General features: G+C 41.4%; 2 protein-coding genes across 2 annotated transcripts; one reads left to right on the top strand and one right to left on the bottom strand.

Moving 5' to 3' along the window:
* Window positions 1-3,653: 3,653 nt before the first annotated feature.
* LOC147425749 (subtilisin-like protease SBT2.6) lies at window positions 3,654-9,157 on the bottom strand. Its single transcript, XM_086499877.1, has 10 exons — window positions 7,967-9,157; window positions 7,678-7,822; window positions 7,182-7,576; window positions 6,691-6,786; window positions 6,517-6,589; window positions 6,139-6,424; window positions 5,546-5,871; window positions 5,214-5,457; window positions 4,802-5,083; window positions 3,654-4,555 (listed from the first exon to the last, which is right to left on the bottom strand). The coding sequence occupies exons 1-10, from the start codon at window positions 8,128-8,130 to the stop codon at window positions 4,143-4,145; spliced, it is 2,424 nt and encodes an 807-aa protein (XP_086356003.1). The 5' UTR covers window positions 8,131-9,157; the 3' UTR covers window positions 3,654-4,142.
* Window positions 9,158-9,941: 784 nt separating this feature from the next.
* Window positions 9,942-11,017, top strand: LOC147425748 (uncharacterized). The gene is made up of 3 exons (XM_086500406.1): window positions 9,942-10,283; window positions 10,710-10,783; window positions 10,891-11,017. Exons 1-3 carry the CDS (start codon window positions 9,942-9,944, stop codon window positions 11,015-11,017), a joined length of 543 nt encoding a protein of 180 aa, XP_086356532.1.
* Window positions 11,018-13,715: the final 2,698 nt, after the last annotated feature.

Raw genomic sequence — 13,715 nt, 5'->3', positions numbered from 1 at the left:
TTTCTTTCATTATGCGCAATCCACAGAGTGGGTAGATGCCATGCAAAAAAAACAATGCTTTAGGAGGTGGACCCGCATGCACCCCCTCACTCTATCTCGCTCTTTGTCTCTCTCTGTTCACGTACAGCTTCGATTATACATTTTTGCAACTCTCCAGGTATGTGGATCTGTTGCTTTATGGTCTGTGTTATGTTATTTTTATTATTATGTAGGGCATTCTATGCTTTTGATTGCAACAACAATTTCTAGGAATGTCATGCCAACTGGATTTCTTCCTCTCCAACTCTTCATCAAAACTAATGGAAAATATTTCAGCTAATGTGGATCAAAGCATTTTGAGCACATGGTGTAATTTGTGCGTCTTTAACTAGCACTAACTACCCGCTTCTGTTAGCACTACTGCTAGGCTCCACACAATCCACGTAATGTGCCTATGTATACTCTACTTAGAGGGATATCAAGCATTGCTTTGAAATGTTTATCTCCTAAAATGCATATCCAATGCTTTCTTTCATTATGCGCAATCCACAGAGTGGGTAGATGCCATGCAAAAAAAACATGGACTTTTGCCATAGCATCTACGCTTGTATTACACATACTTCTAAGAGTCTTGAAGATGCCAACCTATCGTATGACATTCAATTGTTTACTCACCAAAACAAAGCACATGAGGTACTCTCTCATTCCTTTACTCACTAATCAGAGAAGGAATTGTAGTGTGAAGATAAACTTATATTTAATCATCTTCTTTATCTACATGTATGGTCTTCAACCTCAAATAGCTTTTATATTTCATGCGACAATCTTTTTGTACTCAATATTCAACAAAAAACAGAAGCAATGGTCTTATTCTCTAATTGGATGCTAAAAATATCTTGAGTCGCCTCTCAAAACTAAGGTGTCTATATTTAGAGTTCTACTGACCCTCGCCATTTTTGTGTTCTTTAAAATCTCGTATTCATCAAATTTGAAACAAGTTTAGATCTCTACCATATTCCTTTTGGGTCTCTCAAAGAATTGGACTACATAACTTTGCAAAGCCTTAAGTTACAAAGACATGTTTACATGCTGATAAAAAATTACCTCTCTATCCTAGCAACAAACTTTGGTTCTATATGAAAAGGTAAGCCAAGTCCATCAAACAACTCTGAGTTTAGTTGTTCTTGTGGAGACTTTATGTATGTTGGTGTTGGTAGTAAGGAGGCTTTATGCTTAGTACTATGGCACATTTCATATATTGCTTCAAACAATACCCTATAAGCCTTTTGAGAGATCCCAATCTCATTAAATATGGCTTGCACTTGACATAATTTGAGATGATTTTTGTTCATGAAAATAGACGTATGCTTCTCGATGATTTTTTGAAACTTCTTACTAAGTAGACATTTTCTTAGCTATTCTTTTCAATACCAAATGACTATAATGTACTCCAGTATGTGAATGGCCCTTTTGTTGTGGATGCAACAAAGATCTAAAAAAACAAAATGGCTCTTCAATACCAAATGACTATAGTGCACTCTAGTATGTGTGGGCCCTTGATTGTGGATGCAACAAAGATTTATAAAAACAAGCAATTAATTATTTATGTTACAAATGACAAGTCTACTAGAGAAAAAATATATATAGAACGAAGAAGGTGAACCTTCAATTGCTTCTTTATGTTTCATAAGTTCCCCTATGTACATCTCATTCAATTTGTCCATTTCTATGTTCTATTTTCGTACAAGATTCCTTTGTTTGTCTGCAAGCATAGCTCTCATCTCCAAGTGTCGAGTTTAACCAAACAAACATTGTCTACCATCATACTTACTAAAATTAAGAGGCTAGTAATGTTAAAAAAAGAAGTTGCTACATTTGTAAATGTATCCTTGGGATACATCATCCCATCTGTCCACAAGTCCAGACAACACCCCCATCAGTCCTCCTTTGTTGTTTCTCCACATGAGATGAATGGAAAGCCGTGTTGGTGTCTTTGAAGGGCTCATACTCAACTGAATATCGATAAAATAGACCCTAAAATGTGCTCATTCAAAAACAAGTGAGGGGAGGATTGATAGAAGTTTCTATATTGGCATTAAGATTCTCATCTGCAAAAATAATATTTTACTTGTCAATGTTTTTGGAAGCAAAGGAGAGAGTCATGAGGGAGAAACCTAAGGAAGTTGATTAGCTCAAAACTTCAATGGCCATTCTACTTTACACATATTGTAGAAATGAGAGATCCAATTCAAACTTGTCAAATCTTCCATTTGACAAGTTTACACCATCTAAACGAAAAACCATGAGATGATGAAAGGCCATTAAAGAGCGTATTGTTTTAGGCTTATTCTAAAAGGCCCCAAAATGAGTGTTTCCTAATGGCGGTTTTTCTTTTCTCTTTCTAAATATATGTGGCACCCAAAATTGAATCTATATTCTCTTGTCTCTTTTAAGCGGTATATCTCACAAAAGTTAACCGAAGGAAAAGTGTTCATTGTATGGAACTCATGGGGTTTATAGATCTGGCCATAGTGATTTGTTTTGTTGCAAATAGAATAGTCTCCAATAATGGGTGTGGCATTGGGTAAATTGTGACTAACTAGAAAGCTGCCTCCTCTACTAGCAAGCAAAAATGTACAATTATTGTTGACACAAAGAAGAAAGAAAGTCTTTTGTAAATACTAAAGGAAGATAACTATGTAGTCAAGTATCCTCGAAGTTGACAAAACATTGGTAGCAAGGAGGCAGCTAGTGTCACTATATTAAATGCCTCTCTTTACACAATATTTGTGAATGCACAATAGTCAGAAACTAGGTGTTTAGTGCACAATGCTAATGGGAAAGAACTCTAAATCCCTTCCATATGTAGCCTCTTTATGATGTGTCTAATACCTATGAGCTATGAAGCCTTTGTCACATGGAGTCACCACCAACTTACCTAGCTTCAGCCACTTGGATGTGTCACGGACTCCAACCCTCCAGCAACCCCCATGATTCCCTCCTTTAGTTGATAAATCAACCCCTACTTGTTGGAAACCCTAGCTTTTCTACCTCTCTAATAAAAGGGCCACTTCTCTACTCATTGTGTGTGACCATTGTACCAATTCTTGTAGTTAATCAAGTTATGCTTGGTCACATCATTTTGGCAACCTTATTAGTGTCGTGTATACTTGATTAAGAGTGTTTAAGCTGTCATCAATACTACGAATGCCCTCTATATAATCCTCCCTAAATACTTAACAAATGCAACAATAGAACATAGCCACACCATGCATAAACGTCCATCATGGATGTGATATGTATTATGGACTCTATTAGGTGATGTTATGGCAATGGTACCAACAATCACTTAATTGTTCAGCTACTATCCTTTGCATTATATTATATTCACAATAAATTGTACAGGCATTAGTGAAATTGATGACTACAATTAATGCCCGTGCTTTCATGTACCAAGAAAAGGAAATATGCCTAGTGACATGTGGATGTGTGGGTGCATAGCCTAGTGGTATTTGGGCAGTGTGTGGGAGCGTACAGATCAGGTTCGATTCCTAGTGGCATCTTGGCATTAGCTATACCATATCACAGAAACAAGTCTTAAAAGTCAAGAAAGAAGGGACCAACAGTTGTATTAGCAATATCATATTTCCAGAAATAAGTCAGGGAATACCATGTTGCAACTATTCACAAATCTGTATTGATTCATGTTCAGGTTCAATTAAATGATATCTGTTGTAGAAATGTTATACAATAATGATGAGAGATGATAGGTTGTGGGGTCAAAACTCGATATTGGCGGCCTATTGTCTATAAGGTATATCATCTTCCATATCCCATACATCAAATAAAGCTGAAGAAGCATTGATCTTACTCGAATTCTGACTCTTCTTTGTTTTGTGCATTGTTGAGAAGAGCCCATTTAGCTTTGAGCACCTGCTTGGCCTTAAAGGCTATTGTGAAAAGCCAAGGCTGTTGTATATTAGTGATGGGTTTGCTTGACCCACATATTTTTCCAGGGACTGAGTGAAGTGATGGGTGGTGTCAAGGCAATGAAATAGGCCTTCACCCTATGGTTATTGGGCTTTGGCTACAAATAATGGCAGTGTAAGTATACATGCTTACCTTATGGAGAGCAGAACCAGGTTTCCCTAGAATGAGACATGTTACCGAGCTGCAGCTCTTATAGCCAAAGGGATCCTCACAAGGTGCCCTTTATCACCCCTTAGAACAAGAGATCCAAAACTGTACTCACCCGTTATGGGAGCAGCTACTTTGAAACCAACAGAAAAGGCCACAGATTTCCCTGCCTCTATTGGAAATGATTGAGGAGAGACCTGCATGGATATGCCGGGCGGTTCTACGTATGATAATATGTATGTCTCAGCAACCCCTGCTACATTAGTGACCGACCTTGTGACACTTCTTGAGGCAACCAGGCTGGATAAGGTGATGGATGGTGTATTCAAAGCTGATGTAGATGTACCCTTCACGCCACAGCTGGAACCCGTTACATTCATTACTTGGGTGTGGTCCGTCTGTGTGACAGAGCATAGAAAGCTAATATAGTCCTCATACTCTGCAACCATACAAGCTTTTATCAGTATGCTTAGAGGGTTATGCGTCACATGGAAACATGAAGTGTGCAGTCATCTAACTAAACCAAGAACAATTCAGTTTGCCCCCAAAGTACAAGCGGAGTTCTCAAAAAATCCGTCACACAGTATGCCGATTGTCAATCAATCACACTGAAGGGAAAGCAGAACCGCATCCTGATTGCCTATGCCTAAATGAACAAAAACATTTTTGGGTGTATCACACTCACTTGCATCAAAAACCAAGCCTGGATCAAGGGCAGCAGTTGCATTGATAGCTCCACTTCCAAAATCAAAAGGAGTAGCTTGAATCAGGTCGACGCCCCCACTTGAAGAGTAGTGCTGGGCAAGGAGTGGCTGACCCTTGTTGTCTGTGACCAAGGCAGTTGTCATCATAGCTGATGCAATGGCTGCTGGGCTCCAATCAGGATGGGCTTGCCTTATCAGTGCCGCAACACCAGCGATATGAGGTGTGGCCATACTTGTCCCAGACATCATAGCAAAATGTTCACCTTTGATCAAAACCCAAAAGAAAAAAGTCAACAAATTAATGATACCTCCCTCCCCCTTGAGAATGCAAGCTTCTGGCCTGAAACTTTCTAGTCTGAACTCGAAAATAGTAATGGTATTTGAGCTGTGTACCTTGGAAGTCAGGCTCATCTGTTCCAATGGGAGACCAAGCACCCCAAATGAGTGAACCAGGACCCAGAATGTTAGGTTTAAGAATGTCAGAATCTTGAAGAGTGTAATCCTTTACACCTGGCCCTCTAGATGAGTAAAGAGCCACTTGTGGAGCTGTGCCCTGAAATGTAGGATTCATTCCATTTCCTATCTTTGCCCAAGCATCAGAGCCACCATTGGATGCATTATAATAGTCCAGGAGAAACTGGCAAGAGCAGCAAGATTTTCTAAGCTTCAAAATAACCAAACTTACCAAGATACTTGTATTCTAAATCAATGACTTTTACACATACAAGAGAGTCCTGCACGTTGGTTATGACAATGCCAGGCATTCCAAGAGGAACCGGATTAAACTTATTTCCAGGCAAGTCTGTCTTTGCAAGTAGCACAAATCCAACAGCACCGAGGTTTTTCGCAGTGTCTGAAACCCTTTTGACGGTCGAAGCTCCATATATAAAGCTGAACGAGTACGTGCACAGCAGAATTTTGCCTTGAATGAGGGTCTTGTTTAGCACTCCAGGCTGTTGACAATTTGATGGACTGAAAGAGAAACCAGAGGTGTTGGCTAGTGCATCCTCTGCTAGCACAAGGTTATACATCTGGTCTCCGGGAGTGGCAGCTGGTATGACAAAGACATCAATACAGACAGAGCTCAATTACGAAGGCCCTCTCGGTGCTGTGAATGAAAGAAATCGATGCGAAAATGCATTATGAGAGAAAAATTAATTACAACGGCCCTTTCAGTGCTGTGAATAAATGACATCAATCCATAGTGCTACTTCTTTTGGCAATGTATGTGTCAGAGAGCTTGATTACAACGACCCTTTTGATGCTGTGGATAAAAAGATCAAAAAAACAAAAACCAGGTATGTGTGTGATAACTTACGTGCCAATCCTGCCCCTGTAAGCTTTGCCCCATTTCCAAGATATATCGAATTGCTGTAGTTTCTATCATCAAGGCCTGCAGCAACAGACATAATCCATGGACTGAAGGAAGCCATGGTCCTGGGATAAGGACCCCCATTTCCTGCGGCCTGAACCACGAAAACCCCTGCTTTCACAGCTGACAACAGGGCCACATCGAAAGCATTCAAATATGTGACTCGCGAACTGGAAGGGGGACTGCTGGGTCCTACTGATAAGCTCAACACATCGACACCGTCTTTAGCTGCCTGTTTCCCAACAAACATGCACAGAACTAGCCTAGATTAGTCATAAAGATACACATCCAACGTCATCACGTGATATCCATTAATATTACTACCTGATCAATGGCTGCAACTACATCGGACATGAACCCTCCAAATTGCCTGTAAAGAGCTTTGTATACTGAAATCCTGCCCAAATCAAAAGGCACCCATCATGTGACTTAAGAAGTTGCAATCAGCTGAGAGCATCACTAGCCTTGAAAGAATAGAGGGTCTGCCAAGCTGCAAACCTTGCACGAGGCGCCATTCCGCTGGCTTCTCCAAAATAAAATCCATCATTGCTGACAAAAACACCATGGTTTCCTGCTGCAATTGAAGCAGTATGGCTGCAACAAGGTGGTTTCCACTTGTCAGTCCTTTTCATTTTCATTGACCATTCCTACGTATGCAAGGCTTTCCAAGTCTAGCTTGAGCTAATGGTCTGCAGCAAGGGCAAGATGTGGAAGCAGCACCGCTCTGCTCTCACCTAGCCGGTGATACGAGGGTAAGAAGTTTCTGGAAATGTCAACCCCATGTACCTCTCATTCAGATTCAGTAGCACGCTCATACTCGAAAAAACAGAATGCTAAAATCGAACTCATTGCTATGGAAGACTTTTCATAAGGTCTGACCATATTTTCCTTTAAATCTGCAATCACTCTACAGGTTCTATCCCTTTCAACTTAAGGTAGAATATGGGAGACTTTTTTCTCTAAGCTGCATTGCAATCATATGTTTGTACCTTCCATGTCCATCTCCATCAAGTGGGGATGCAAAGTCATTGGATGAGTTGAAAGCTCCAGCTGCTTGAGCAGCTGCTGCAAAATGCTGTGCTGCAATAATTTTTCCGTTACACGAGAATCCTGGGCTGCCACCATTTTCCTCACACTTTCCATGGAAGTCCTCAAGAGGAGGGTAAGCCACAGACCCCTTCACAGAGAAGCTCGGGTGGGTGGGATCAATTCCAGTGTCTATAATGCCGATGACTACACCCTCGCCAGCATTGGTTGGCCCTCCTTCCCTGGGCCATGCGCCAGTGGAAAGCCCTAGAAATTCAGGTGTGTGGGTTGTTAACTTTACCACCCTGCAATCTTTTTCTAGTCGCCGAACTCCTGGCAGAGATCTTAAGGCATCTGCCTTCAAAGAACATAAGAAGCACATGTCAAATGTACATGCTAACTGCTTGAAAAGTTATCGCAACCATGACCTTGAAAGTTGAACCTCCGAGCATGGAGTACCTGCTTTGATGTTAGCTGCACCGCAAAGCCATTCAGCACATGGCTGTAACTGTAGAGCTTCTTGTAAGACGATGAGGTGAAGATGCCGCTTAAAAGATTATCATGACGAGCTACCAGCTCCGCGGTGTAGGCAACTGTTGCTGATCTGCACAATTTATTCAACTGATTGGCTTGACAAGAAGTGACACGTTGGACACGAAGAGTATGAAGTGTGTGTGTGTGTGTGTGTGTGTGTGTGTGTGTGTGAGAGAGAGAGAGAGAGAGAGAGAGAGAGAGAGAGAGAGAGTACCTTGTGGTAAAGAGTCGAGCTCGAGCTCGTGGTGATCCACCGTTGCCGGAAAACTTGTGTATGGCAGGAGAGCCGTGTAAGGTAACGATGTACACTTGTTCATCACTGGCATTGGTGCATAGCATGAGCAACAGCAAGAAAACCGAATGAGCGAGGAGCTTCATTATGCGCACAATGTCAAAAAAGCTCTAGGATCTTGCACACGAAGGTTCTAAGTTGGAGTGTACGACCCTGTGAGCGGAATGTGTGTGTGTGTGTGTGTGTGTGTGTTTTCGAGAGAGAGAGAGAGAGAGAGAGAGAGAGAGAGTCTTCAGCTCAAACGTTCCGCCCTGAGAGGCTCTGTTCTTGTAATTTACTTCACGAGACATTCATTGCCACAAAGAGCGCAACACAGGCAGCAAGGAAGCAGGGGAAGAGGAAGAAAGCTTCTGCTGAAAGAAACCTGCTGAAGGGCGGGCAAACAAGAAGCAGAAGGCAAATGTGCATCCGTGCCTGATTGAGAGTGTGTGCGTGTGTGTATGAGAGAGAGAGAGAGAGAGAGAGAGAGAGAGAGAGTGGGTGTGGGTGCGCGCGCGTGTGCGCAGCAATGTGCAGTGTTCCCAAGCGCTCAACCAAGTCAGGAGGTAGATTTGTACGTATTGGAATAGCGGTATGAGAAGGGGGGGCCGATCAAGCTACAAGCCTACAACACCCGTAAAGATGAAAGCAACCCTTCTCAGAGTTGTGTGTGAGGGTATGACTAGGTGCATGTGTCACTCTCTTCGCTCTCTATCAATCACCCAGTTTCCTCATCATACCTAGCCTTGCCTGCTTTTCCTTTCAGCATCCCTCCCTCTAGAGCTTGAGCGCCAAGCTATGTCCAATGGACATAGATATCGACACCCAACAACAAGGGGCTGGGAGCCTTTGAGTCTTTCTTTGTCGAGGTGGCCAGGCGCACTATCCAGCGCACATCTACATGCACACATAACTTACATGCCCTTGAGCCTTTACTGCAGTTGGAGTCTTGGAGAGATGTTACACACACCACACACACACAGTACGATAAAACCCCAATTCTCTCTTTCTTTTCTCTGTTGCGCTCGTATTGCGACTTGCAAAAATGGAACCCAGTTGCACCAGAAAGCGTCGAGCGAGTAGGTGTACAGAGATAAAGAAAAAGCAGAAATCTGCGCGCAGCGTCAGGTCCCCAACTGTCCGTCAGAAGTAGGAGACGAAGAGAGAGAGCCGTTGAGCCTTTGGTGGCTTGAGCTTAATGTCTTCCCGCTGGTCCAGTCGTCACTGGTAAATGAGCATTGAGCAATGAGGAATGAGCGAACTTTTTGTGAAATGAAGTGGGATCCAATTAGGGCCCTGTCACACTCGAGTAGGGAATGAATGGCCAAGTTGAGGTGGCCTACTACGCAAAAAGCAAAACTCGGCCTCTAGCACATGTTATAGAACGACCTCACTCACCCTCAGGACTATGTGGCACGCGTAGCCTTTAAATTGAGGCGAGGGGATCCACGGCAAGGAACTGGTAGAGGAGCGCAATTGAAATCTGGTCCGTCAAGTGCATGAAGGGCTTTATGTTTGTAAACATGGCCACTTTTGTAAAATAGGTCGGGATTGGGCGTGTCTAAAGAAGGATGTTCGGCTCGTGTGAAAGGCGACAAGCAAGCGGGAGGATTTTAATGGCGATTGAGGGGATTGAGTGTACATTGGGTTGCATGCATGCAAATGTGCTAACGTTGTGTGCATAGAGGTTGCTTCATCTTGCTTGGTGGATGCTGGTTTGGTTTGGCCTGGTTTGCAGCACCTACACAAAGCCTCTCTCATTGAAGTGTTGCCTGCACAACCTCTTCTGTACGAAGCATCCACTAAATTTCCTTTCAAGCATCTCCAAGCCGTGTTGATAGACAATGCCTTGTTGATAAGGCATAGGAACTACTTCAAGAGGACTCGATTTGAGGAGCATCTTAGGTCACAGCATGGCATGCACATGCAAGGGCCTTTCTTGCCAGCATGCCGTCCAAAGAAAGGTCATGAGAGGCCACAGTATGAGGAGGCAGATCGATATGTGGAGGTATCTCGCAAACGCTTTTACGAACTTGATCGCAAGATGCAGATTGCAAAAGCAACACAAGAAGACCGCAAACAAGTGGCTGCAGAAAAAATGTGGGACAATACGCTCATGAGTGAGGAGAAAGAGAAGCTAGGTTCAAAAGAGGCATTTGTAGAAGGTTTTGTGAGAGCTGCAATGGAATCATATGTCGCTAAAGAGCCTCTTCGTCGTGAGCGAGCAAAAGCACGAATAGACAAGGGATACGAAAAACAAGTAAGTTACAAATCTTGAGACAAGTTCTACATACAAACCCTCTTTGACTTCTTTCTTGATTGCTTATATGAACATTGTCAGGCTTGTGTTGGATGTTTCTTTGTTTACATTGATGTATGCACAATTCTCAATGTCTCCTCATGCATGGGTTTTCATACTCGAAAGTTGATAGTCAAACCCCATACAAAAATTCCGAGGAAAGTGGTGGAATCAAGTACCATACAAAATATCAAGGAAGAGGGTGACAATATTCAATAAGAGAAGGTCAAGGAGAACCCCAAATATCATCCATTGATAAACTCCTCATTTCGAAAGAAGCTACCTTTTCGACAAGGTAATTTGACCAAGGGATCAGTTTCTACAAATCCCATAACAATTAATGATGCTAATAACCTTTCGAAGCACACTTATGAATTGGTTTTTAAGATTTATAATGGCTTTATCGAGGTCAATGATGAGGGGATCCGAATATGCAAGACGAGGAGAATTGCAGAACGACGGTACCTTTTCATATGTTTTGCTTTCTCTTGCAACAACTCTCTTTGCTTATCCTTCTAATATAATTTAAAAACTACTAACTTTAATTGATTTTTGTTGTTAAATTCAGGCTTGCGTTCAAGGGCAGGCTTGAGTTTAGGTCTACAATCTCCAAGTTGTCTGCCACCTTGGAGAAAGCGACAATAGATGCTAAGGCTTCCACAGAGATTTTGAATCTATTTGGAATGTATACATAGTGTTCTTTATTTCTTAATAGTCTATTCTAATGTGTTTACCTTTATACAAACAAGTAGAAAAGGAATGCATAAACATCAGGATGGCTAATGTAGGTGGATGGAGAACACAACACAAAAGGAAACAACTGAGCGTTTTTACTTTGTCGATGCACTTTGGTACTCATATATGGAGGGGAAAGAGGATAGTTGAGATCTTGATGGCCTCTTCCATGAAGTTGATGCAGAAAACAAATTGTTCATCTTCTTTCCTATCATAAAGAGGTGGGTGATGGTATTTCGACTCTACCTGGTAGTGCGCGCCTAGTCCATGACTCTTATGGCTTATGCATTGAAGTATTTTAAGAGGACATTGGACTTTGTTTGTATGGTTCAATCCAAAGATCAAGAGGATCAACACAATGGATATGAAGAAGAGCACTTTACTATACATAGACTCCTTTGGACAACTTGTCAATCCATTTGAATGCATGCCCACTATGCACAAGTGAAGCTTCTCCTCTTTGTGTTGGTGCTATTGCAAATCATGTCTATGCTTTATCCTTGTAAGCAATGAGTACATTGCAATTGTTATTTTAAACAGGGCTTTGCAAAGCTTCGCAAAGACATGCAATGATGCGCAGTTGAGGATAGATCTCTCTACATCTCTGCTAGGTGTGGAGTTCAAGTGTGTGAGTGTGCCACAACAGCCAAACGCACATGACTGTGGGTATTATGTAATTTCATATTGTTGGCATATGATCTATGGAATTGCAATGGACGGTCTTCCCATGAACAAAGCGGTAATCATTATTCTTTTCCTTGCTCTAATTTGAGAATAGTGCAGATTAGTGGTTGTGTCTTAGTCCATTGTGTATTCTGCAGCTTACAACTGAGTGGTTTCGACATCAAGATGTTTGTGAGCTGCGAAAAAAGCTACATTCATGGTATATGCGTACTTTGGAGCAATGAGTGGTGGACATGTTCATGTATTTTTTGCTAGGTTTAACACCTATGTGAATATCTTCTGCGTTGTTTATGCAATATTGTTTATCACATGTTGTAGACGAGCTTTTTGGTCAGCGCAACAAGAACACTTAATTCACATATATTTTTGTGTGAAACATTTCATTTTCCTCCGATCCAATTGAAGCTACAAAGTCAAGACTCAAATGGAGCTAGTTGAATATTATGAGTCAATGTATTATATATTGTGTTTTTTATTGTGGTTGTCATAAAAGCTGATCTACTTTTCAAGATTTTGTCAGTTGCATGTTTTATTTTTGTCAAGGAAGTGATGGATCGTTGTGTATGTAATGGTTCAGTCATTGATCAATCTTTTTGGGATTTGTTGTTTGATGATTGGTGTTGATGGTATGGTGTAAATAGACAAGAGAAATGAGTTACACTGGCTGATTGTTTCCTATATATACATGAGCTTGTGGATTCCTATATCTACTTGCTTGTCTTGTGAGGATATTTGCACATAAATGTGTTTCTGTAAACTACTAACTAATTGCATAGCTCAAAGAAGAGGATGACAACTGGTGGATCAAGTGTGGTGTGCATCCCTTCATCAAGACCATGACAAGCCCATAAGCACTCTCAAATTCCTGAATCTTTTGGTTAGAAGCATGGTGTTTTTGTCGAACCAAAACAATCTATTCAATTTGACGTAATCTAGTCTAATGTGCTTTTGATCTCAAATACGCGTTGTTCGTGGCTACTTAGAGCCCCTCGTTCATGCTTTTGCGATAATGGGATAGTATGTAAGGCCATCCCTAAGTGTGTAAACAAACCAAAAAGAGCCCTTGTACCATCACAAATTTTATCAGGGTTTAGCAATTTCACCCAACATAAGTTGAGGAGGAGGCAACAAATCATCCCAAAATTCAGCTCGGAATCATCTAAACAGCACCAAGATGAGATATCTACTTTTTCTAAGCTTGCCCACATTTTGGTCTAATATCACAATTAAAATTCAGCTCAAACATTAGCACATAACCAAGAAATAACAGACCCCAAAAGATCCAAAAATTGTTCCCCCTCGAAGCCTAATTGCAGTCTCAAATCCACCAATAAAAATGCAGCAACTGGCACGCAAATAAGTGTGGTCGTTGTTGTGTAAAAAGAGCACCGCAATTGAGCCGAGACTCATCTCCTAAGCCATTTCACATTCCAACCCACATTTTGATGTGATATCACACTCCAATTTTACCTCAAACACTAGCTCGTAACTAAGAAACATGCCCAAAAGATCCAAAAGTTGTTCCACCTCGAAGCCCAAGATGCAGTCTCAAATCCACCAATAAAAACGCACCAATAAGCACAAAAACGCAGTAATAAGCACAAAAATGCAACAATAAACATGAAAACGCAGCAATGAGTCCACTATTAGTCTAAATTTAATCCAAATTTAGTTCAAAGTTCAACCCATACTCAAACAAGTCACAAACAGGAAACGAACTTAGTTTTGATCCACATCAAAGCGTAGAATTGAGCCTCATCTTGCAAACAAAAACACAACAAATGAGTCCAAAATCGAGTCCGAAATCCATTGGAAAAAATCATGCAAATGAGCACTGACTCTGCACAAAATTCAGCTTCCAAAATTCAGCTCTTATCCAGTGTCTACGACCAAAGCTTTTTTGTCCTCTGTAATCTCGATACACTCCATCTTCAAAAGAATATTCTGACAAGCAAGACAGTAGTGATTTGACAC

The sequence above is a fragment of the Adiantum capillus-veneris genome, chromosome 25, assembly GCF_014529385.1.
Source record: "Adiantum capillus-veneris isolate H3 chromosome 25, ASM1452938v2, whole genome shotgun sequence".
Taxonomy (NCBI): Eukaryota; Viridiplantae; Streptophyta; class Polypodiopsida; order Polypodiales; family Pteridaceae; genus Adiantum; species Adiantum capillus-veneris.
This window is presented reverse-complemented; position numbering and strand designations above follow the sequence as displayed.